At 37.9% G+C, this 23232-nt stretch overlaps 1 protein-coding gene across 1 annotated transcript in view; it reads right to left on the reverse strand.

The window, feature by feature from the left end:
• SPAG16 (sperm associated antigen 16) overlaps positions 1–23232 on the reverse strand; it is a 417235-nt gene that overhangs the window by 95836 nt on the left and 298167 nt on the right. The window contains 2 exon segments of the mRNA XM_074910337.1: positions 13309–13351; positions 13353–13411. Coding sequence (XP_074766438.1) covers positions 13309–13351; positions 13353–13411 — 102 coding nt within the window.

Here is a 23232-nt window from a genome sequence, read left to right on the forward strand (position 1 = left end):
CAGCCAATGACTCTAGGCAACAATTTTTTCTGCCAGTGCCTAAACTTAGCTTGCAAGCACAGCTAAAATATTAATCATTAATTACAGTCACTGCTATAAATGCCCATTATACTATCAGAAGCATTCCCAATGTCATTCAGGTTGACTGGCTAGTGTATGAAATTGAAGGAAAAAGAATACACAATAAAAATTAAAAAAACCCACAAATATTGGACACAAAATGGAGAAGGGCTAATTCTGCTGATGTAAGGAAAGACCTGTTTAGCCAAATACACATAATTGTATATTAGAGTTTTAAGTAGACAGCTGTGACTGCAGTCTGGAATACAGAAAGGGATGATCCTGAATTAAAGGCTGTTTTCAGCTACTCCTACAGTTCTGGCAAGGAAACCAGGGAAGGCAATGAATTTAACAGACTATGTTTTAAGTTCTCCATTTTTATGGAATGCACAATGCAATTCTCAAATTCAATGAATCTTGCACTCCAAGGACAATGCTAACAATTTAACTCCTGACATTAAAATCCAACTTTAATGTCATTGTCTAACTTTAGATGCACATCCAGCTGAGAAACCAAAACATCTTATATTATACAGGTAGGTGTTTTTGGTTGAAGGAATTGCTGACACGTTCCTTTACTGAGAATAGTCATCCATTCCCTTAAAGGTTAAGTCCTTAAACTCCTGAGTCATACCCTGGTCAGGGTGTTTTGTTTTTTTAACAGGGAACAGAAGTCCAAAACCTTAGAATAGAGTGATTAAATATTTGCCAGAATCAGAAAGTATTCAAACAGAGGTTTTATAAAACCTTAAATAATATGAAATTAATTGAAATTGTTACTGAAGTATGAGACCTATTGCTTAACCTGGGGCCCAAGGAGCAGACGAATGGAAAGGGGCAAATATTAAAGCAAGTTCTGAAATGAACTTGAGAAGCTGTCAGCTGGTACATCTGATTTTTCAGACGTCTAATAAACTCAGTTGTATAATAAGGAATGGATTTATTTCATGCATGGAGAAATGTAATACCATAGTGAAGAGTTGCTGTAGCTTTTAGAGCAGGAAACCACACATCAGAAATCTGCTCCAGTTCTTTGATGGTGATGAGAAACATAGGAATAAGGGTGACTTGACTGACATAAGGTACTTGAATTCCCAAAGGTTGTTGACAACCAAAGTTATGAGGGGAAAAAAACAAAACCAAAAACAAACAAGAAAAGCACTTTCCAATAGGACATAGTCAGTAAAAAACAGCAGCAGATTACCCGAAGATTGTGACATCTATTCTGGGACCTGTGCTAGTCAGCACATTCACTAAATATTTTTTTAAAGGTTGGAAAGGTGAATATTGAGGTGACATTCATTGATAATATAAAATTATTCATGCTTTTCAAGATGACAGCACATTTCACAGACTCACTGAAGAATCTCAAGATGCTACTGAATTCAGTAATAAAGTGGCAGATGAAACTGAATTCTGAAAAACACAAAACTATTCAAATGAACAAAAATATCCTTAATTATAGAAATCCAATGTGAACTGTAAACTATCCTTTGTCTTTAAGGAGAGAGATCTCAGCAGCCACTGTGGATACTTTGAAAACATCAGCCTGATACAATGTCAATATTTATTGTGGGGGGGGAAAAAAAAAAAAAAAAAAAAAAAAAAGCTAGAGAACAAAACCAGAAAATCTCATTAGACTATTTAAAACCATGATTTAAGCACATCTTAAACAGGTCATACAGGCCTCATCCCTCTCCTCTGTTCCTAAAAGAATGTACCCGAAATAAGATTTATAGAAGGGCAACAAATGAAGAAAGATGAGGAATGGCTTATGTATCCGGGAGATTAGACACAGACTCTTCAGCTCAAAGAGAGTAGGGGAAGATGCGTCAGCATGAAGAGGTTGAACAAGGAACAATTATTCAATAATTCTCACAGTATGAGAATCAGAATGTATCATTAAGAGATTTAAAGCAAAGACGGGTTACTTTATCATTGCTACGGGATCTGCTGGAAACTGAAATATAAAGAAGTTTCAAAACAGAAGATGAGACATTTTTAACAGAGGAGAGGTCCATGAACACCAGACAAAGTGCATGAGGTCCCCTGCTCTGGGAGGTCCTAATCCACAGGGCACTAGAGAAGAGTAGCAGAGAAACCTCTGTGTTTACTCGCTCTGGTTTTATCTATTTTCCCTAAGCAGCACCTCCTGCCCACTGCCAGAGATGGAATACTGGCAAAACCTTTGATATGAACCAGAAACACTCCATTTTTGCTCTTGGATTTCTGGGGAGGATCACTGAGGTATTCCACACATATTTATTTATAATATAAAATGTGAAAAGGGGAATTACTGTTGGCATGAACCCAACACTAAAGAACTCTCCCTCATCACTACCAATCCCTCTTTTGCTTTATTCTAGAAGGAAAAAAACCAACCCAACATATTTTCTTTTTTCACTCAATTTCATTTAGAGAGGAAAGACTACAGGTATGTAGATTTTACCCTACTCACCAAGAGCATGTAATACTCAGATAACAGCTCTACATAAAAGATATTTTCACAAGTTGAAAGAGAGGCAAAGAAATAAAGAAAGTTCATTCCAGAGGAAAAAAACCCAACACAAACAAAAGTGCAAATATCCAAGTCAGGCTTTGGAGGCTGTTGATAGAATTTCCTTTCTTCGTTATTTCTTCAGTCACCGTCATAGTGTATAGTATTTGGCCACATAAAAAGAAAGGGAATTAAAATACTTTATTTTGTTGCTCAAAAGTCTCAGTACAAAAATGTCTTTCTGCCCAGGAAATGACCATGTGCTCCCTGGTGTGAGCCTTTACAAAAGGATGGGCAATATTTATGAGCAGTTTGAAGGCTTCCTAGTGAACATCCATCTGGAAAAAGTGGATATGCAAGTTTTGCACTCAGTCCTAGGTCAGTTATCTAATCCTAAAATTGCACCCAATTTTCTCTGAGGAATAGTTCTGCATAAGCATAAGGTAAATGCCTCAAAGGCATCTAAATCATGATTTGCTTAGTAGTGGAATGACATTAAAAACAAAGAAATGAAAATCACGCTTTCATGACAAAGAGGATTTTGTCTCAGGCTTCAAATTCATTTTAAGCCAGTGGGTTTGTTTTGTTGGCATGCGGGCTTGACAAACAGAGGCTGGCAGATACTGTGGTAGGAGCAAATTTTTAGCATTTTTTCCTGTTCAGTAAACATGATGCCTTTCCATGTACCTTAGACTACCATTTCAGCCATTTCTGTCTGCTAGCAGCAACAGAATACCTGCAGAGATTCTCTGAACTTTGTCTCGCTCAACTTTTTTCTACCTGGCTCATGAAATGCAAGCAAGTCTTCCAGATTGGTTCATAAAAAATAACAAGCACTCCTAGGACATCTGTATGTAGATTATATTGTTAATCAATTTATTTTGCATAGCCCCATGGATCACTTACTATTGATGATTATGCATTTTAGCTCCTGTGACAATTTGTCAATAAAATAAAAATTAAAAAAGACTAAGGACAACATACTTTCAATTTAAAGATGATGTCTTTCTTGAAAAGAGATGCCACTCTACAAGTTCTGAAAAGAACTAGCTCATTTATATATATTTCATTTACCAAGTGGAAATGCTGTTCAAGGAATTAAAACTTTCTTGGTAATCCAATATAGGTGTTCAGAGGTGAAAAATTTTCTTTTAGAGTTCAGTTACTTTTAAAAATGAATATGGGAAAAATAGCAAGTTTGATAAAAATGTAGGGTTTGAGTTACTGAAAGTGTGTTACTCAAACTCAACATAGACGGGCATAGTTTTTACACCCCCAAAAAGTGGAAAGCTAAATACTGTTTACAGATTGGTTTATAGATTTTTTTTTTTTAAGCGAAGGTGTCTGACATTTCAAAGTTTTCATTCAAAATATGAATTTTGCTTCTTGAAAGGGAAAAGAATGGTGGGTAAATAGACCAAATTACCTAAATTATCCTTAAGTTTGAAACAACATCCTTGAGTTACTTAAACTGTCACAAGGATTATTTTTTTTCCAAAGCATGTAATCACAGTGGACTCTGTCTCCTTCTAAGTATTTGCTTCCCTTAAACAAAACTGTACAATTTCTTATTTCCATCAGCATGTTCTATGCTCCCAACACAATTTTGGATTGGTTCACAAAGCTGCCAACTAACTACTGACTCTTGGTTAGTGATGAAAATATATTTAATTTCAACAGTGATGAAGATACAAATCACTGTCCCCTTACAGGTTCCCTGACCTAGCCAGTCCCTGGCAGAGAATTCCATGGCTATTCTACAGTGCATATTAAACACATAGAAAGTACACACAAATACTTGTTCAATATCATACCTTATTTCAAAAATACCTTTCTTTTATTACTGGATATGAATGGTGAATGCAGTATTGATTCATTTCTATACATACAAAACAGATGCTTTACTCAAAACACAAGATCTGGACAGCTGTCAATATTTAAGAAGAGCTTTCATGGAAGAAAGGCTGTGATGACCTTCACAGGTCCTTACCTCTGACTGTCTGCAGGAAAAAGTTAATCAGGAGATGAAGCTCTTGTATCTAAGCCAGGCCTGAGATGGAGCTCTGCAGTTTGAGTGAGAGTTCTCATTCAATCACTGTAAATACATTCAAAGTGGGAATTTGCTAATTGCGGCACTCTGTAAACTGGAATTAATAAAAACAAGAAATATAAAACAGAACACATGGACCTAGTAAAGTTACAAAAGCAGTAAATGCTAGAGATGAAATCTTGAATACATTATTTTTTAAGACTTGTTCCTAGTTTAAAAAAAAGCCCAACTCGTTGCAAACCATTTTAATTCAGCTTGTGGATAGCTGCTGGAGAATCAACATTTTGATCAGTTATGCCCCACTTGGGATGCATAAAGCTCCATTTTTCACCTTCTGTTAGTTTAACACAAGGACAGCAAAAATCATGTGGACATTCCCTTCATTTACTTTTGGAACAAACAATTTGCTCATCACCATATTTTGGCTGACTGCCTGAACAGCTGAAACTGTTGCTTCTCGTTGAAGAGTAACATTTAACCAGTCAGATAATAATCTATTCAACCTGGGGTCCTCAAAAAAAACCCTAGCAGGTCAATATATTGCTCTAATGAGGCACAACCCTGGCTTCCAGAACGTTGTTTTTATGCTGGGTATACACAGGCAAGTGGGATGGGAATATTTAGTACTACAGTATCTACTTGAAAAAGGCTGGCTCTATTAAATAGCTGTCCATCTTCTTGCACTCCAGGGAAGGAAGCATTCCTCTCTAACAAAGATGAAGGGAATATCAATGGGGCTAATCTCTTCAAAGTGCTCAGCGCTCAAAGCATTTGCCTGAAGTAGTACACAGTCCCCACCCTCATTAGCTCAGCAAAGAAAACACAGCCAGCGACAAAATACTATCCTGCAACTATAGCAAAAAATGTAAAATAAGGGGTTTCCAAGCCACCTTCCTTTCCTTTCCAAAGGACAAATATTTCATACATTTTAAATTATGTGTGTACGGAAAATAAAGTCATATATTTTAGGAATCTCTCTTCTTTTCTTTCTAGCATATTTAAATACTGTGGAGTTTGCTCATATTGAAAAATGGTCATGACACAACAGAAATACTGCGTGGCACAACTCTTCTCCTGATCAACAAAGGGGAAAAATTCATTGCCATCTTTTTCCCTTTTGAAAAACTGCAACAGTCAGAAAGAAGGAGAGTGATAGTTTCATACCCCCATGAAACAAGGAGACAAAATGATCTGTCAATCAGCTTATATTTGTGTAAGTTCCAGTGTACCTAGTGTCTCCAAATTAGAGCATTTTATGGTCAGGAAAACAAATGTTGAGAACAAGAGAAATGAAATACAGCAGCATTGAGGGGAGAACTGAGAATTATGAGACAAGGAATTACTGTTGAATAATGTAGCCTTCCAGCACATCCCTTTACTCCCATGCTGACCATAGGAATTATTAAGGATGGTCAACAGATGTTGTAAGCATTCCTCAGAGAAAGAGGGCTGACATGGACACGTTGCTGATCTGACTTCCAAGGGTAAGTGGCATGATCAGGACCAGAAAATAGGTCATGGGTTGCATAAACCAACTCAAACCTCAGGAGATCTCTCCAGGGAGTCCACTAATGGAATCATCAGTTCAAACATGAAGGCTGGGCAGGCTACCTAGGGACAAAACATCAATATTGGTGCATTGCCTAAGAGCACACAGTTGGGCCAACAGCATTTACTTGTTGCAAAGCTCTGACAAAGCAGCGATTTCAGCTTGAAGGACAAAGCACAAAACCTTTCTACCTGTGTGGGTGGTGTGAACCAGTGCATTTCTTTTCCCTCTGAAATATGATTTTTTAAAATCTTTTGCTTCTATAAAACCAGCTTGGTCAACAAATGGTGAACCTGAAAGCTTATTTCCCACAGATCAGTTTAAAACAGGGATGCGCATTCAGACATGGACCACACACACATCGAAGGCTCTAAAAGTGTCTTTCATTCTCCCTCTAATCCTTGTCTGACCGTCGATTGATGGTTCCTTTGATATGAAAAGATTTATAAAGGGATACTCAAGTTTGGAGTAATGAGAAAAAGAGAGATGGACAAGACAAAGAACAAAAGGAAACCCACCACTGCTTGCAATTTGCCAGTGTAAAGTGAAAAGCCTGACTTTGGTGTTTAGCCCTGCCTCACTCTGGAAGGAATGAAGAAGAGTTTTCTGTGACTGGTGGTTGCTTGGCTGAGTTTCTGCAGAAGTGTTGCCTGCACTGGCCTGGCAGAGGAGGCACGCACGAGAGCAGTGCTCAGATGCAGAGCACTGACAGAGCACTTGGAGACAAGCTGAAGCCAACAAAGTAAAGACAAACTAAAAATGCTGATCACCAAATAAAGAATGTAGACCTAAGATATGCAGGTGGCTGCATTTGTGCTCACCGAGCAAAACCTGTAAGAATGTCGATCAATTACATTTAAAAGAAACAGATCATCTGAATCCTTAGTTTGTACAGAAAAGGGTGTGTAAGGATGCAGTGAAAACATACAGATCTTGCAGTGATGAACCCATAGCAAAGAAAACGGTTCTGATGGCACAGACATTAAACAAGTCATTATAGGAAAAGGAGAGGAACAAGTGATGTACAAAATTGTAGCTTATGCTTTACAAAGGGACTTGAGAAAATCCTGAATGAGAAGCAAAACAGGTAGCAAAATAAGGAAGAACTAGTCTCAATTAGCTAAGTAAAGAACAAATGTTTCAAAGGAATTGGAAAGATGTGTTCTAAAAAGACAGCTTTATCACCTTGCCACCCTGTTATGTGGAGCTACAGCACAATAGCAAGTCCAAACTGATTAATAACCAGAATTGGGAGCTGTCTGAGCTCTGTGTAAAAAAGCAAGTTACCAGGACAAATCCTAAGAATTAGATCTATGACTATTTCAATTTATCTATATATCAAGCTCTATTTGCATATTGGGCATCAGTTTGCAGAGTTTACTACATTCATGCATGATTCTCCAATTAATGCATGCACAAGCACCCAATTAGTGCATGCATGAGCACCCAGTTATCTTATGCATGAATATCCCATTGGTTTATGCATGTGTGCCAAATCAGTTAATGCATTGACACCAAATTAATTTACACATAAGCCTCCAATTAATTTGCATGAGTGCCCCATCAGTCCATGCACAGATAAGCTCCACTTCGGAGCAGGGTGACCTGCAGTGAAGCAGCAACAGCCTGGAGGAAGAGCAGAAAGGAGCACGGAGGAGCGTTAGACAGAAGCCATTACACACACAGCCCCAACCTCCCGCATCACCTGCTGCCGCACCAAAGCAATGGGGATGATGGAGCACAGCCCGCAGCAAAAACAAGGCAAGCAGAGACTAAGAAGACGGGAGAAAAGATGTTTCGCTTAAGCTGAGACTGGGAAAGGGGGAGGAAAAGCATTTACTTAAGTGCTTGTTTAGTTCTTCAGGTTTTCTTTTTTCTCAATACCCAGAATCAGTGTTTGGAAGTTTGTGTTAATTGGCAATAACTTAAATTATGCAAAAGTTTCCCACATCAAGGCCGTATTGCCTGTGACAGTATATACGCAGTCAGAATTGAGGTAGGGACTCAGGCATTGAGCCACAAGGGGAAAAGCACCCTAAGGAATCAATTGATGTTATCAAGTAATCTGCCTTGGATATTAAAGAACACAGAGCAATGAAGTGTTGTAATGGAAAAAGCTTTTTAGTCAGAAATGGGGGTCATAGGGAAAAACACACATTAATGTCAGCAGATAATTGCACTATATGGACAAAACCAGATGCTCCTAAAAAGATTACTGTGGTAAATTCTGCACTAGAAGATTTTTCTCCCATCAAGCATGACTTTAACTGTAAGCAAGAGGGAGACAAATACAAAAAGCAAGCTTCAGAGAATGCAGAAAAAGTGTGAGAGAGTCCTGTTCTGGTTCTCTAGATACCTGGACACACACAGTCCCCTTCTGAGATCCCAGAGGTGCAGGCGCATCCCCCTGCTCTCCCCACATCCTACTGACAATTGCAAAATCCACTGTATAGCTCCTCAGGAGACGAGAACTTCTTGCATCCTAGAAAAATCCCCCACTTGAAGGTGAAACTTTTTCTACTCTGTGCCACTTAAGCCGTATCAATTAACCAAAAATGTAAAGGAAAGAAGGAGAAAAGATAGACACCTGGCACCTCAATACCAGCTCGTCTTTGCAGCCAATATACCAACCAAAATTGAGAAAATCAAAGAGAAAATTGAGTAGGCACCTCACTGCAAGATTAAACCTCTAAATAAATGAGACTGCCATATAATAAATCAATATTATTTATGCTACCTTTAAGAAACAGAATATGTACTCAACTAGGCACATATGAATTTATAAATACAATTTATACTTCTGAACTTTCCCCTCAATTTACAAGGACTATTTCTGCCATTTCTGTTCTGAGCACAGAAATTGTTACCAGCTAAGGAATCCGAAGACTGTAGTTCTGGAACTTTACCTGAAGACTCAATAGCAGCAGAAATTCTAACAATCTGAGGTTTAATCTCTATGTCTCCATCCCTTATGAGGCCTGTGTAGATCACCTGTGGCTTTAATATGATAAGTAATATTAATATTATAATTATTTAATATTATAAGTAATAGCCAAAATAATGTCAAGTGCAAATATTGAAAATGCTTCAGCAACGGCATCCCAGGAAATCGCCTCAATAAATCTGTGTTCAGTACAGGATGGGTAATAATATAGAGAAATAAATTCTTTAGACCACTATTTAACACCAAAACCAACTCCAGACTAACAGCAAACAATTGTAACCCACTGGACTGATGGCTGTCTCCTGGTAACGATCCTGTGTAATGTCGTGTGATGTGTAATTAAGAAAATTACGCTTGCTTTTAGATAGCAACACTGAGCAGTTACCCTGACCCCACCGTGGTACCACTTGTTCAACAATCACTCCCTAAAACTCTGTGTTTCCTGCATCCTCAGAATTCCTATCTCCTAAAATAAACCTCTTCTATCACAAGGTAATCTTGATCCCTAGCATTTCTCAACTTTCACATTAATTTACAACCTTTACATTCTTTTAACATACTCTCCCTCTGAATAAAATATGTACGTATTGTCCTTTGAGATGTTCAGAGGCATTGTAAGACTATTTATTCATGTTCTGGCTGAAGAATTCATCTCTTCAATGCTGAGAGCAACACCGCCCAGCTTGGATGGAAGATCTCCAGATCTCAAAATACAGCAGTATAATTTTATATATATTTTTTGCTTTCTCTTGGCCTTCTTGTAACTGCTATTGATTTTGGACTGTTGCTGTTGTAGTGGGGTTTGCTTGGTTTGGGTTTTTTAATACATTATGATAATAAATAAATACGTTGCAGCATACAAGATAGAATCCTCTACAGTTTCTCTAACATGTACACATGGCTATGTTGTGATTAATCATATCAAGTACATTTTCTAAACAGCAACTGGAAACACAAAAGGTGATGACAGGAGAGTGTTTAAGGGATTCATGAATGCTACATAAGAATACAAGCACATGGAGATGGTGGTTAACTTTCCTATGAAAAAATTAAAAAATTAGTTTAAAAGTCAGTTACGCTGGGGTCCATCTAGCACAGTAACCACAGCTGGTCCTTCCTCTGAGGCCATCTACAGCACACAGAATGCAAAGGACATCTTCCTTTGTATTTCTGACATTAAGCATCATATTGAAGATCATTGTCCCCAGTGGACAGAGTCCTGGCCAGCTCCACCACCACCTCTCAGTGCAAGACCATAAGCTAGTTTCAGAAAGACTGGGGGGAAGAAGAAAATCCACATAAAGTGCAACGGTAATTAATTATGTAATTAATTGCTCCTCATTCACAAGTATGCTGTATCGAAAAGTCCACATCTATACTGAGCTAAAAAAAAAAGGTGAGGCATAGTGTAGCTAAAGCAGAAAGATTTATACAAAACTATTTTCATTAACTTATTTAAGATCTGAGTGTGGCTCTAATAAAGCAGTGAATGGCTTTATGGTCAAGCATTTATGCCATGAATAGCATTTGCATCACTAGAGTTAGCAAGGACTCCAGTGGTGCCATCAGGAGAATCCCAGTAATTTACAAACTCATTCTCCATACTAGTTCTTTGTTAAGCAATTTCCATCCAGTGCATGTCATACTGACAAAGGAAAAACAAAAGATAATATGTGCTTGTCTATATTACATTTGCAATGATAATTACTTGAAAACAATACAAACGAAAAACAAACAAAAATCTCCCATTAGTTTTGGCCTTACTATTTTTGACCTCAATCTCTTTTGCCAATACCATCAAACTTTTCATAAACCCCTTCTGTCATTATTAGCTATAATTTATATAATTACTAGGCAGAAGAAAAAAACTTCTCAACCATGGCTCTCTAATCTACTAATTAAATTCACCTGTAAGACACTGAACAATTTGTTTCCAGTGTCTATGACTTTAATATTTTACACTAGGTGGTATGACATCACCAGGAGAGACTGAGGGATACAGATGGAAATTAAGCCACACTTTGATAAGGTCAGAAAAATGCATCCAAGCTTCTCCACAGAGAGAGGTCCCAAATGAAACAGATGTCCCATGCCCAACAGGCTGTTGGTTAAACATAGGATATATTCTCCCATCATTACTTATTTTTTGAGTATTCTCTTTGACTTATTTCAACATATTATTTTTAGTTAACTCCACTCAAATGAATGGTTTAGATTGACCAAATCCATGGATTACTGTTTAGACAAACAATGCAGGAACCTGCTGGATCATTTGATCCAGCCCTCTGCTGCTGCAGACAAGCATGTCATTCATCCTTTCTCATTGATGTATCAAGGGCCATTTCAGGATTACTCAGGATAACTCTAGTTTAGTCAGCTTGGCAACTCTGGTATTAGCAAAAAAAAGCTATGACTACATGGTGTCAGCATGAGTTAAACATCCACAAACCCAGGGGTGCAGAGATACTCACCTTGGACTGCGTCCCACCCTGCATTGCCAGCAGTAACCAAACCAGCTGCACCCAAGCAAGGCCAGATTTGCTAAACAGTCTCTCATCATTCCTCCCCAGATGCAGTGCAGAAAATGCATTCCTTTCCAGCCACTCAACAAGTAAATACTGCTTCATAACAAATATGACAGATATTAGTATGCTTGTATTTCTACAAGGTACCTATTCAGAACAGGCATTGCCTTTTCAGTCTGTGTATGTGGATAGTGCCTGGTATGTCTTGCCCTCTGTCCCGAGTTAGGTGACGCAGGCACCATCTCTCTCAAACAACAGCAACCGCAATAGTCTCTTTAGCTAGCTATTTTCCTATCTTTAGCTAGGTGTGATTGCATCCTGTTGCATTATGCCTCATTATGATCATCCATCCCAATTTGATATCTCTGTTGTGTGGTTACTCCTGCAGAGAAAATTTTGGATTTTATCCAAATGATGGAAAAATTTGCCCATTTAGGTTACCTGAAGCTGATAACCTTTCTACTGGAAAGTTCCCATCTGGCTAGAAATATTGCTACAGCATTTTTCAGGGATGCAAATCCTTTGCAAATGACCCAACATTACACTCCAGAACAAAAATGCCAAACTTCTTAAAGTCCTACTGAACAAAAAATGAGCTCTTATTACAAATTACACATATAAATAGAATAGTGGTTGAATTTGTCTTTGGGAAGCTGTCAAAAATGGACAGTGTGAATGCATTCTTTTTCCCTTGGAAGTGAAAATACCCTATTTAATGGTACAGCATAGAGATCTGTGAAATCACCAGAAAAATAATATAGAATGTGATGGCAAAGTTTTCTGCAAAGTGACTCAATATAGTGATATTAAGTATTTCGCAATATGTGGGTCATTATGACAAAATAGCATACTATTATTTTTGTTTAATGATTCCTTAATTATCTCTCATATTTTATTGAAGCATTATATTTTATGCACATAAAATAATGCAAATGTATACATACTTTTCAATATACCTATGTATATTACATCATATCATATCATATCATACTACCTTTGAATATTAATGATTTACTAAGCTAGGATCTAATTTGTTGGTGCAACATGAATGCTTGCCCATGCTTTGGAATTGAAGATGAATACTGGTTTTAAAACAAACAAAAAAATGTTTTACAACAGCTCTTCTTCAAACAAAAATGCATGTTCACTCACAATATCGCTGACACGGTAATACATGGTTGATGATGAAAAATAACTGGTTACTTTAATTCTTTGTGCAGAGTAAGCAGTCCCGTCAACACAATGAAGTTCTGAGGCAATTATAAGAGGATTTAGTAAGACTGTTTATGAAATACAACTATACAATTAGCAAATAAAAGAACAAACAGTAATGCAGAATAAACATCACAAGAACATAAGTAATCTTGCTAAGTTTCTTACCCCCAGTGATCAGTTCTGTATTTTATGTAATATTTTTGCAAGTAATTGCACTTTTTGTTATTACACATTTTTTCATTTTATATAACTGGACCATTAGTCCAATTTGCCAATCTAGTCATAGAAAACAAATGTATTGATCACTGCTACAATCAGGCATCTGTTCTTTAAAATTAACACATCTATGCTGTTTCACACATGCTATCTGGCTTCATAATCAGAGAGCAATTAGAGATATTTCAAAATAAACCATGTCTTAGGTAGAAAAAGTTGTTTTAGAATCCTAACAGAGTGATCAAAGATGACCTGGTTGGCAGGATCTGGGCCTGCATCTACGGATATCTGCTGACTTCCGAGTGTCCCAGAGCTTCATCACACCAGAGGAGTCACAGGAAGCAATTGTACTACCCTGTCAGTGTTGGATACAAAATAAAGGCATTGCTTCTATACTTCTGCAAAGAAGGCAGTATATGACACTGGATACCCACTGATGCCAGACATAGAAACTGTATGTATTTAAAGAAATGTAAGTTATTATATGTGAGCTTATCACAGCCTCTCAGCTACTATGTTGACTTGAATAGCAACAGTACAATATGACTTTTAAAGACAACACTTCAGGAGAAAGTGTAAGTAAAAAAGAGAAAAGAGGTTATTTTGAATTCTGATACCAGTGTCCCCTAAGAACATGGCTTATGATTATACCTTTTCTTCTCACAGAGACAGAGGAATGGCCCTTTAGCCTTGATTTTTAATGTGTCTACTCACCATTTCAATGTGAAGCATAAGATTAGAGCAGAACAGACACTCCATTGCTGTACATTCATTAATAGCAATGCTAAGGACAATCTAACTCATTTCAGTGAGTCGGAAGCATTCAGGGACTGTCTATGCAACAAAAGATAGCAGGACCATGTCCCCTATGCCTCTCTTCAATATTATTTTTTTAAAAAAACACACCCAAACCAACAAAAAACTGGCAGAAGTATTTTGAATATGTAGCCTATAAGCAAATGGAAAAATCAAAGAAGGTAGGGTAAAGGATACCCACATGCAACCAGCTAATTCCTGCCACCCTATTGGAATGAATCCCCTAGGCTACCAACGTAGAAACATTTACTTTTCATTTTAACCTCCTAAATAAAGATTAAAAATCCCAAAACCAGCTCAGCCGGTGTGCACTTGGAGTTATGAAAGTCAATGTCCTTTCCAATTTATGCAAGAGTGTAAGATTAGATTAAAGGATATTGTTCTGAAGGAGAATCACAATGGTATGGAACTGAGAATCAGGTAAAATATGGCTCAGATGCTGCATCCATGATGTTTTTTATATTCAGTTAATTTTTACGTTTTTCACGTAAATAATACCTGCAAGAAAATGTGTGGAGTTATCTAGCAAATAGAGGAATTAAGATCTGAGCAAATCCATTGCCTTCTGGAGTAGAGAGTAATGGCCTGCGAAACACTATCATGGTAGAAGTATAATGAAATCTTTAGGTTCATTTGGAGGAGATCTAAAATGTCAAAACTCCATTCTGGCTTGTTACAGTGTCTAATACAGAGTAACACTGAGAAACAAAGTAATCATTGCTTGGAGAATTCAGTAGGCAAAGTATAAGCTCTCGTTTTGCAAAAAAGCTCAGTAACCCTGATTACATACCACCTCAACATAGTGGTGCTGAGCATTATGGAAAAGCTATTTGTCTACCTATCTCGCCAGCTGTACCCACCTAATTCTCTTCCATTTCATCTGGCTCCTTGCATGTTCAGCCCATACAAACAACGAGGTCAAGCAGGTCGTTTGGGAAAACAAACAAACCAACCCCAAATACAACAGCTACACTCCAAATTGTTGCATGGCTTGAACTGGATCTTGATAAAACAATTTAAAAAAACCCCAAACAAACAACATCATCATGGATGTGAGACTGGAAGAGACATCAAATCCAGTCCCTTACTCTTACAAGCAATGCTTTCATATGCTTGCTGTGATGATAACTGAATTCCAAGTTAGCAGCAGTTCCCCTATCCAGCCCTTGCTGCTGATTTAGAACCTGCCTGTCCTTGCACTTATAAATCTTTCAGCCCATAAGTATAAAACGAGAGTTTAAAAGTACCTATTCACATGCCATTTATATGTTTAAGGCTAAATACAACTGTCTTTTTTTTTTTTTTTCTTCCCCGAAATACTCCTTCCTGTGCCTGATGCATTACGTGTACAGTATCATTCACTATTTCCTGGACTAAATAGCTGAAGCTCTTCCTTCTCTCCTCCCCACCCTTTTCAGATAGCATGGAATCTGGATTAACTATGAATGTACCCATCACTGATTTTTATAAAGCATCTCTTACAAAATTGATCACCAATTCTGGAAGCCCATTTTGAGATGCCTGTAACCTGACTTTCAGAGAGGTTATAGATGCAAATCTTAGCTGATCAAGGTTTCAGTGAAGCTGGCACACAGCAGCAACTATGAAGTAGGAGGGTGGGACATGCATAATCATTTGGAACATCTTCTTTCCTTAGGTCATTATCACACCAGTAAAAGGAAGAAGGACTGAGTATGTACATGTAGAAAGACCCTTCCATTCCTCAGTGTAAGTACTCGGCTTCTGGACCAGCTCTCCACACCCCACCATCCTCTCTCTTTTCACTTTCTTCTGCAAAGATTATATTCATCACTATCAATAGTCCACTTAGGAAATCAGTAGTATCCCCCATACCTGTTATTTCATAATCTCTAATATGACTGACATATTCTTGCATTTTACTCCTGATTTTTTTTTTTTTTTTTCCCATCCATAGCGGAATTTTAGCAAATAATACCTTTTGGGGGGCTGGTGGGGGGTTGGTTTTGGATTAGAATATGCCTGTCTTCAAACTTGTTTCGTATGTGTCCAATATACTTCACTTCAACTGAATAAATGCCCCTTAATTAGTGATTTGGTAACTCAGCAATTTTGAACTAGAGCAATGGACAGCCCATCTGGGTAAGACTGCACATAACCCATTCAGTGTAGTTACAGAAGACACTCCAGTGGGTACTCTGTGACTCTGCCATCAGCAGCTGTGTTCATGGATTTTCAGTATGACATTTCTCTCTTAAGTAACAGCTAATAGATTATAATAGCACCAAAAATGCTTCATTGAAATAGATATTATGCAAACATTGATCAGAGACAGTACCTGCCATGAAGTGACTGCAGCTGTTGAGCTGACTTTGACCTTCCCACTGGCCCTGATTAAGGGATCGTTACTAGTTGCATAATTATGAGGAAAACAATCTGACTTACTTTCATTACAGGTTCTTCCTTCTGTGAATTAATTTTGCTACTGTAGCTGACACACCACAAGAGAAGATCCATACCCCATCCTCTTTCTATCTTCCATCCTATTCTCTGCCATATTTATTTTCTCCCATTTCTACCACAGATCCCTAAGAAACACAAGGGTAAACAAACCTCCCTTCCTGCAGGAATCTACACAATCAAATCATTAGTAGGTACCAGATACACTGAACCACCCTAACTTGTTATTTAAGTTGACAATTTCACAATTTCACAAGTTGATTTGTGGCCACATCAGAAAGGATGAGCCCCCTTGATCCTTGCAGTTACTATCAGAACAGAAACAGTGCTGAAGAAACCTGGTCTGGGAGCACCACCTCATTATGCTAGGTGCTGTGTGAACAAGCTAGAGAAGATGGTCTTGCCCCAAAGGGTTTACAATCTATCGTAGGAGCAAGATCAATCAGTTCTTTCTGTCAAAAGTCTGCAGACTTTTTATCAATTTTCTCCCAGATGCCTGATATAAAAGTAGTGTGCATAAAATGCAACATGCAGTAGCGTATTTCGCCTGATTTCCCTGAAAAGGCAGTAGACCTCATCTGCAACGAGAAGTAAGAAAACATAGAGTTCTGATGGTATCATGTCAACAAATGCAAACTGGTGTTCTATCTGCCTCAGATACTCTGTCCACAGACACATTATTAAATGCATTATTACTGATACCTAGGCAGCTGCTACATTGAAAACATACCAAAAGGATTTTGTTAATGAGCCAGCTCTTACATTTCACCACTTCTTCACTTGATGTCATCTCTATTATGTACCTTTTCTAAATCAAGTGAGCTGTAGATGTGGGATAACAACTTTTCAATAGGAAGGAATAAACCAGCAATGTAATCAAGCTTAAGGATAATTCAAAGCTACAGGGCATTCAAAGAAAAAGAGATAGTCATATGTTAAACAAACTCATTTGCATCTGACCATGGGCCATTTTCAGAAGCTTTAAAGTGGAATCACTTTGAATTCTCCTATGAGCTTTTGGCTTTTTCATTCCTTTTACAGTCACTATTTTAGTTATTCATGGAAGAGCCCTCTGCCTTGCTCTTCATTTTCTTCTTTTTGTTTCTTGCCTCAATAAAGTATTTTTTATGATGTCTTTTTGATGATGTATTTTGCTGAACAGCAAGCTGGACCATTAGGGCTTGGCTGATTTTCTACGTGTAAAAGGAGGAGACAATGAGATCCAAGGAGAAAATGCGTAAAAGCAGATTCCAGTTGTACTGATTTTCATTTACACTACATTTTTTTTTATGCTGCAGCAGCCACAGCTCAGTTCTATTACTTCCTCTAATCAAAGAGCATGTAGAATGATTCATAAAACTGGTAAGACTTGCTATATAATCAAGTTGGTACTTTTTTGTGCGTGCACGCTGAAATAATTAAAGAATTTATACAAGGATTCAATTAGTCTGGATTCAAAGACTGGTTCCGTTCCAGGCTCCACTTAAAGGACTTTGCAAGTCCTTTAATTGCCTTTACAGTTCCACCTTTCCACTCTTTACCTTCCCTGCTGACTTAATGAACATCTTTATATTACAGAAGATCTCCCATTAAAATGGGTATGCTCAGTTCCATATACAGCATAATCCTAATCTCAGTTGGCACTTGCAAAGTATTGTAATACAGTTAATTATAACATGAGGAATTAACAGATTTATATAATTTCCAGGAAGTTGCAAAAATCCCTTTCCTTCTTCCCTTTTTTGAATATACATTTTTTTCTTCTGAATAGTAATAATTATTAACAACAGAACTAATCACAAGGTACACTCTAGGCACATATTTCCTGAAAATTGATGTTTTGCAACAGCAATAAGGATAAAAATCTGAATAATTATGTCTCTTCCTTTTGAGCACACCTCTGAATTTATTGTTGAAAGATCACATATGAACTGTAACAAGTGACTCTATCTAATTTAGACTGCGATAAACTCCTCCCAGGAGTTTAATTCTGAATGTAGGTCAGTAGTTGTTTCACAACCTTTTGCAAATATTTTAAAAAAGGCAAAATAGTGAGTGAACAGGCAACTCATGTTCACTATTACAAGTTCATATCAAATCAGTCAAGTTTACTGATTTACAAGTCCTTTGTTTTCAAAAAGATGTAGCTGTATGAACTGTATTTTAAGGGACTCTTATGATCACTTAGACCAAGATTTTCATCAACCTCTGTGGAAACAGGTTCAAGCTCTAGGACTCTTGATAACTAGAAAGAAGCTTGATAATTATTTTCTTTTCCCATTACCATTGGGAATCTGATTGCCTTCTGGCATAACAAAGGGCTGATGACCTTGTTACCGGTTTTACCAGTCTTGTTACCAGTCTCTGAACTAAGTAAAAGGAGTTTGTTTTGTGTAAATAAAGGGTGGTGGAAACTCCTTGTCATTAAGTGCCAGTAGACAAAGTGGCCACAAGAGCAATAGCTTCAGCTACCTCAAACTGAGAAAGACTTGAATAATCTGCATTTCTGAGATGCTCCCTGTGGGATACATCCTAAGTCACTTAACTCTGCCACCATTTTATATGTGTTAAAGTGAATATTTTTAAAAGAAGGAATCATTACCTCCCACATCTACAGCATGAAGCACATCAGAAACCTAATGAGAGTTACTGTCTTAGGCCTGTTGTCATGCAAAAACTAACTACACTCAGAAAAAGTAACAGGGGGCATGCACACAGGGCAGAAGAGTCCCATGCCTGTGCCACCCCATCCCGTGGGGTGGAATTGCAGCATTAAGCAAGGGCAGAAGGATCTCAAGAGAATCCAAGCAGGGGCAGGTGAATCTGCTGTAGTCATTACCGGGAAAAAGATTTTAATGTCCAATTAAACCAAATGAATTATGTAAAATATGATAAAGATGGAGGAAATAATGCAGATGTAGTCCATTATTAGACCGATGACTAATCAATCATCACCCATTTTTGAAATATCAGGCTTAAATCATCCCAATTTCAAATGAAAACAGCATCTTCTTAGAAAGACATGGAATTACTTAGCCTGGCAAAAATACAGTTACACCAATTACCACTTTGAAAGCATAGTGGTCTAATTTTAATAAATATTTTCATCAAGAGTGAGGGAAAAGGGGTGATTAAGGGTTATTTACAGGCAGAGCCCGTGTTTTCCCATCTGCTTTTTTATTAGCTTTTTTCTTTTATAGTTTTAACTTCTGCATTGCGATCAAAGTGACAAAGGACCAGTTATGTTTCAAAGGAACTGAACACCCAGAGCTCAAGCAACTGTGGTCTGGTCCTCACTCCTCACTCCCTGTGACAGTGTTTACAGCTTTGAATAGGCATGAACTGGTGAAACAGCAGCGCTTCTGATGAAACACCAGCTCTTCTGAAGGTGATTCCAAGATATTGATGCAGAAAGAATTGTCTCTCAGAGATTCACTGTTGATTCCTACAGAAGAACCCTCCAACTTTATGAGCAGTTGTCAACGAACAACTCCTAATTTTGCACTGTGTAGAATTGGTACAACTTGCTGTAAGAGTTTGGCTATTTTTGCCATACCTATAGTGATTACTGGTCTGTTGGAATCCCTTCATATTATGGTTCAATGTGCAGGTTTTGAGAGCGTACTGACTGTGCACGCTCCGGGGCAAAAGCATCCCCCTCCTCTAATCCAGCTCTGTGTTCACAGTGAGCATTTGAACAAACAGGCAATACAATATCTATTATTAAAAGCACGACGGATTCAAAACTACAAGAATCTGTTACAAGCTCTCTCTTACATGGCAATATCAGCACCTACCCCACTATCTCAAAGGAGACGCCTCAGGATAACTGATGTTTTATGCCTGTGGGAAGCAGGGATCATTCCTGTCCCAGCTCCAATTCTTTTGCTGGCTCTTTTTCCTTCAGGCGCCCCAGCAGCTGAAGTTCATAATGAATGTAGTAAGTCAAAACACACCTTACAAACATAATAGGGGAATTCTGTGTCAAGCTTTCCTCTTTCACACGATGTTGCAATCCAGAATACAGACGTGCTGATCACTTACTCTAACAAAGGTGAAAGAATGTCAGCTCATCAGAAGTGCTGTAACAATGTAGGGTTCTTAAAATTAGCCACTCTAAATTATGGTCCAAGATTAAATACTTTGCAATTACTGTTGGTACATGCTGGGACCTTCAGCTATAATATGAGGACTGTCTGCAGGTACTCAGAAGCATTCAGTTGGAGCCAGCAAGTCCTGGTGGGAAATGCAAAAGAGAGAGATGCACATGGAGAAGTGCTGACTGATGGGTGAGTGCTGTTAACGCAAACGACAAAACAGAGCAAAGGAAACAACTAGAGAGTCCTCAGGAGAGGTTTTGAGCAGAAGGGAAATTTGTTACAGAAGGGCAGAGGCACACAGATGCCTCTTCAATGCAATCAGTCTATTGCTCAAATATATCGGTAAGTGGAAAAAACATGTGGATGAGATGTCTGTGCTGATAAATGAACAGGTACCTGGGCCACTGCATACTCAGAAACTTAAAGATATCAAGACAGAATGTTATCCTCATTTTCTCAGTGATGATTTTGATAGAGATTAAGTGTGTCTTAAAATATTATTTCTAGGTTAATAATTTTATCCCTTCAGAGCATATGGAGACTCATAAAAAACACCCCTTCAAACAAGGAGCTCCATTAAAAGTAATCAATGGAAACGCCAGAACTTTGTTGCAGCAGAATTTCCAGTTCTACTAACTTTAAAAAATAATGATGGATCATGGCTTTCTTGTTTGTTTACATGCACTCTGCAGGTTCTCCTCTTGCTGTGTGAAACAGAGGGAATCTCTCTTCCCTTTGCCACATAAAGTAGCAAGAAGTGCCTTGTGGTGTTTGAGGAGAACAACACATGCTAGGCTTACAGAACCCCTTTGCATAAATTTACATATGAAACCCAAGATCACTGCACTCCCTGCAGAGTTACTGCTAGCCATAGTTGACATTGCTCTTGAAACAGTACTGCAAAGAGAGCAATATCTTTTGCAGAGAGGTTTAAAATAATCAATTTTGTTTTTCCTTTCTAACTATCAAAGAAGTACCTTTGAATTCTGGGAGCTGTGCAGTGAGAGGAGGAGATGAATGATAATTGCTGTTACTGGATTTTCTCCGTATTTTGAAAGATACCACGACTAAAATGAAGTTAGGTGCCATCATTACCTGATTAGACACTCCTGAGAGCAATAAGCATAACAAATTCCTAGGGTATGCCATGTTCGTGTACAGGGATTTTATTGTCGTTCAGTTCCTTAAAGTCTAAATAAGTACATTTTAAAAAACTGGGTAGTATCCACTGCAATAATATTAAAATATAGATGTAATCATACTTTCATAAATTAGTATTAGTGGCAATAGATCTATTGCTGAAATGTGAAATTGTCCATTTAAAGATGCAAACATTTAAGTCACTGAAAGAAAATATCAGTAAACTACATGTGCTTTTTTTAAAACAGAAACTATCAAAGAAACGTATAAAATGAAAAAGTTCAGCTTAAATTTGGCTCTTCATTTTGTCTTTGGGGATTTTTAAAGGAAAGCTAAATGCGTAAAAAAGAAATATCAACAATATATAAAATGTATTCACAGAAGCTTGTCCAATTCTGAACTTTGGTAAGTGTATGAGTGTTTCTACCAGTTTCAAAGTATTTCAAGTGAAAGAATGATCAGTTCAATAAATCTTGTCTCATTATTTCAAGAACTATCTCACAAAAAAACCCAGCTAAATATCAAAATAGGATAATCTGCATTCCTATTCCTAATGGACTTCGGCTGCGCATTCTCAATTATTTTCAGATTAAATCAATCTGATATTCAAGTACTTTCTAACAGTGATATTTATTCAAGTGCAGATTAATTGCATTTTCATAACAGAGAGGCCTTTCCAAATTTGGCCCTACTTTCACTCTTGCATAAATTCATTTAAAATCCAACTTTGTATTTTATAAAGCCACATACCACACAACCACGTATACAGCACTCTTTCAAGCACCTGGTTTCCCTTTGGCCATGATTTGATAAGTGGTGAACAGTTCAAGAGTCCTGTTGCCAAACACAAATCAGACGTCTAAACTAAACCCATCTGTCTAACCCAAATTTAGTTTAATCCCTTTTGAAGAGTCAAATTTGCACAAACATGCTTTTTGTTGAAAGAGCTGTTACCTGTCCGCTTGTAATTGAAGCAAAACCATACCAATAGCGTCAGGCTTGGCTGAAACTCAGGAAAGAAAGGAGAGTTTATGACCCTTGGAAGAAGGGGTAGGCAGCTCAGGAGGACTACAGGGATGTTGTGAGGTTATGCAGGGAGAAAATTAGAAGGGCCAAAGTCCAACTAGAACTTAATCTGTCTACTATCATAAAAGACAATAAAAATTGCTTCTATAAATATATCAGTAAGAAAAGGAGGGCTAAAGAGAACCTCCATCCTTTATTGGATGTGGGGGGGGAAACACAGTGACAAAGGATGAGGAAAAGGTTGAGGTATTTAATGCCTTCTTTTCCTCAGTCTTTAATAGTAAAACCAGTTGTTCCTCAGGTACCCAGCTACCTGAGCTGGAATACAGGGATGGGAAGCAGCCATAATCCAAGGGGAAATGACTAGCAACCTGCTACACCTCTTAGACACACACAAGTCTATAAAGCTGAATGGGATTCACCCAAGGGTACAGAGAGAGCTGGCAGAGGGCTCACTAAGCCACTTTCAATCATTTATCAGCAGTCCTGGCTGACCAGGGAGGTCCCAGTTGACTGGAGGTTAGCAAATGTGACACACATCTACAAGAAGGAACAGAAGGAAAATCTGGGTAACTACAGGCCTGTCAGCCTGACCTTGGTGCCAGGGAAGGTTATGGAGTAGATCACCTTCAGTGCCATCATGTGGCATGTACAG

This window comes from Athene noctua, chromosome 7, assembly GCF_965140245.1.
Source record: "Athene noctua chromosome 7, bAthNoc1.hap1.1, whole genome shotgun sequence".
Lineage (NCBI taxonomy): Eukaryota > Metazoa > Chordata > Aves > Strigiformes > Strigidae > Athene > Athene noctua.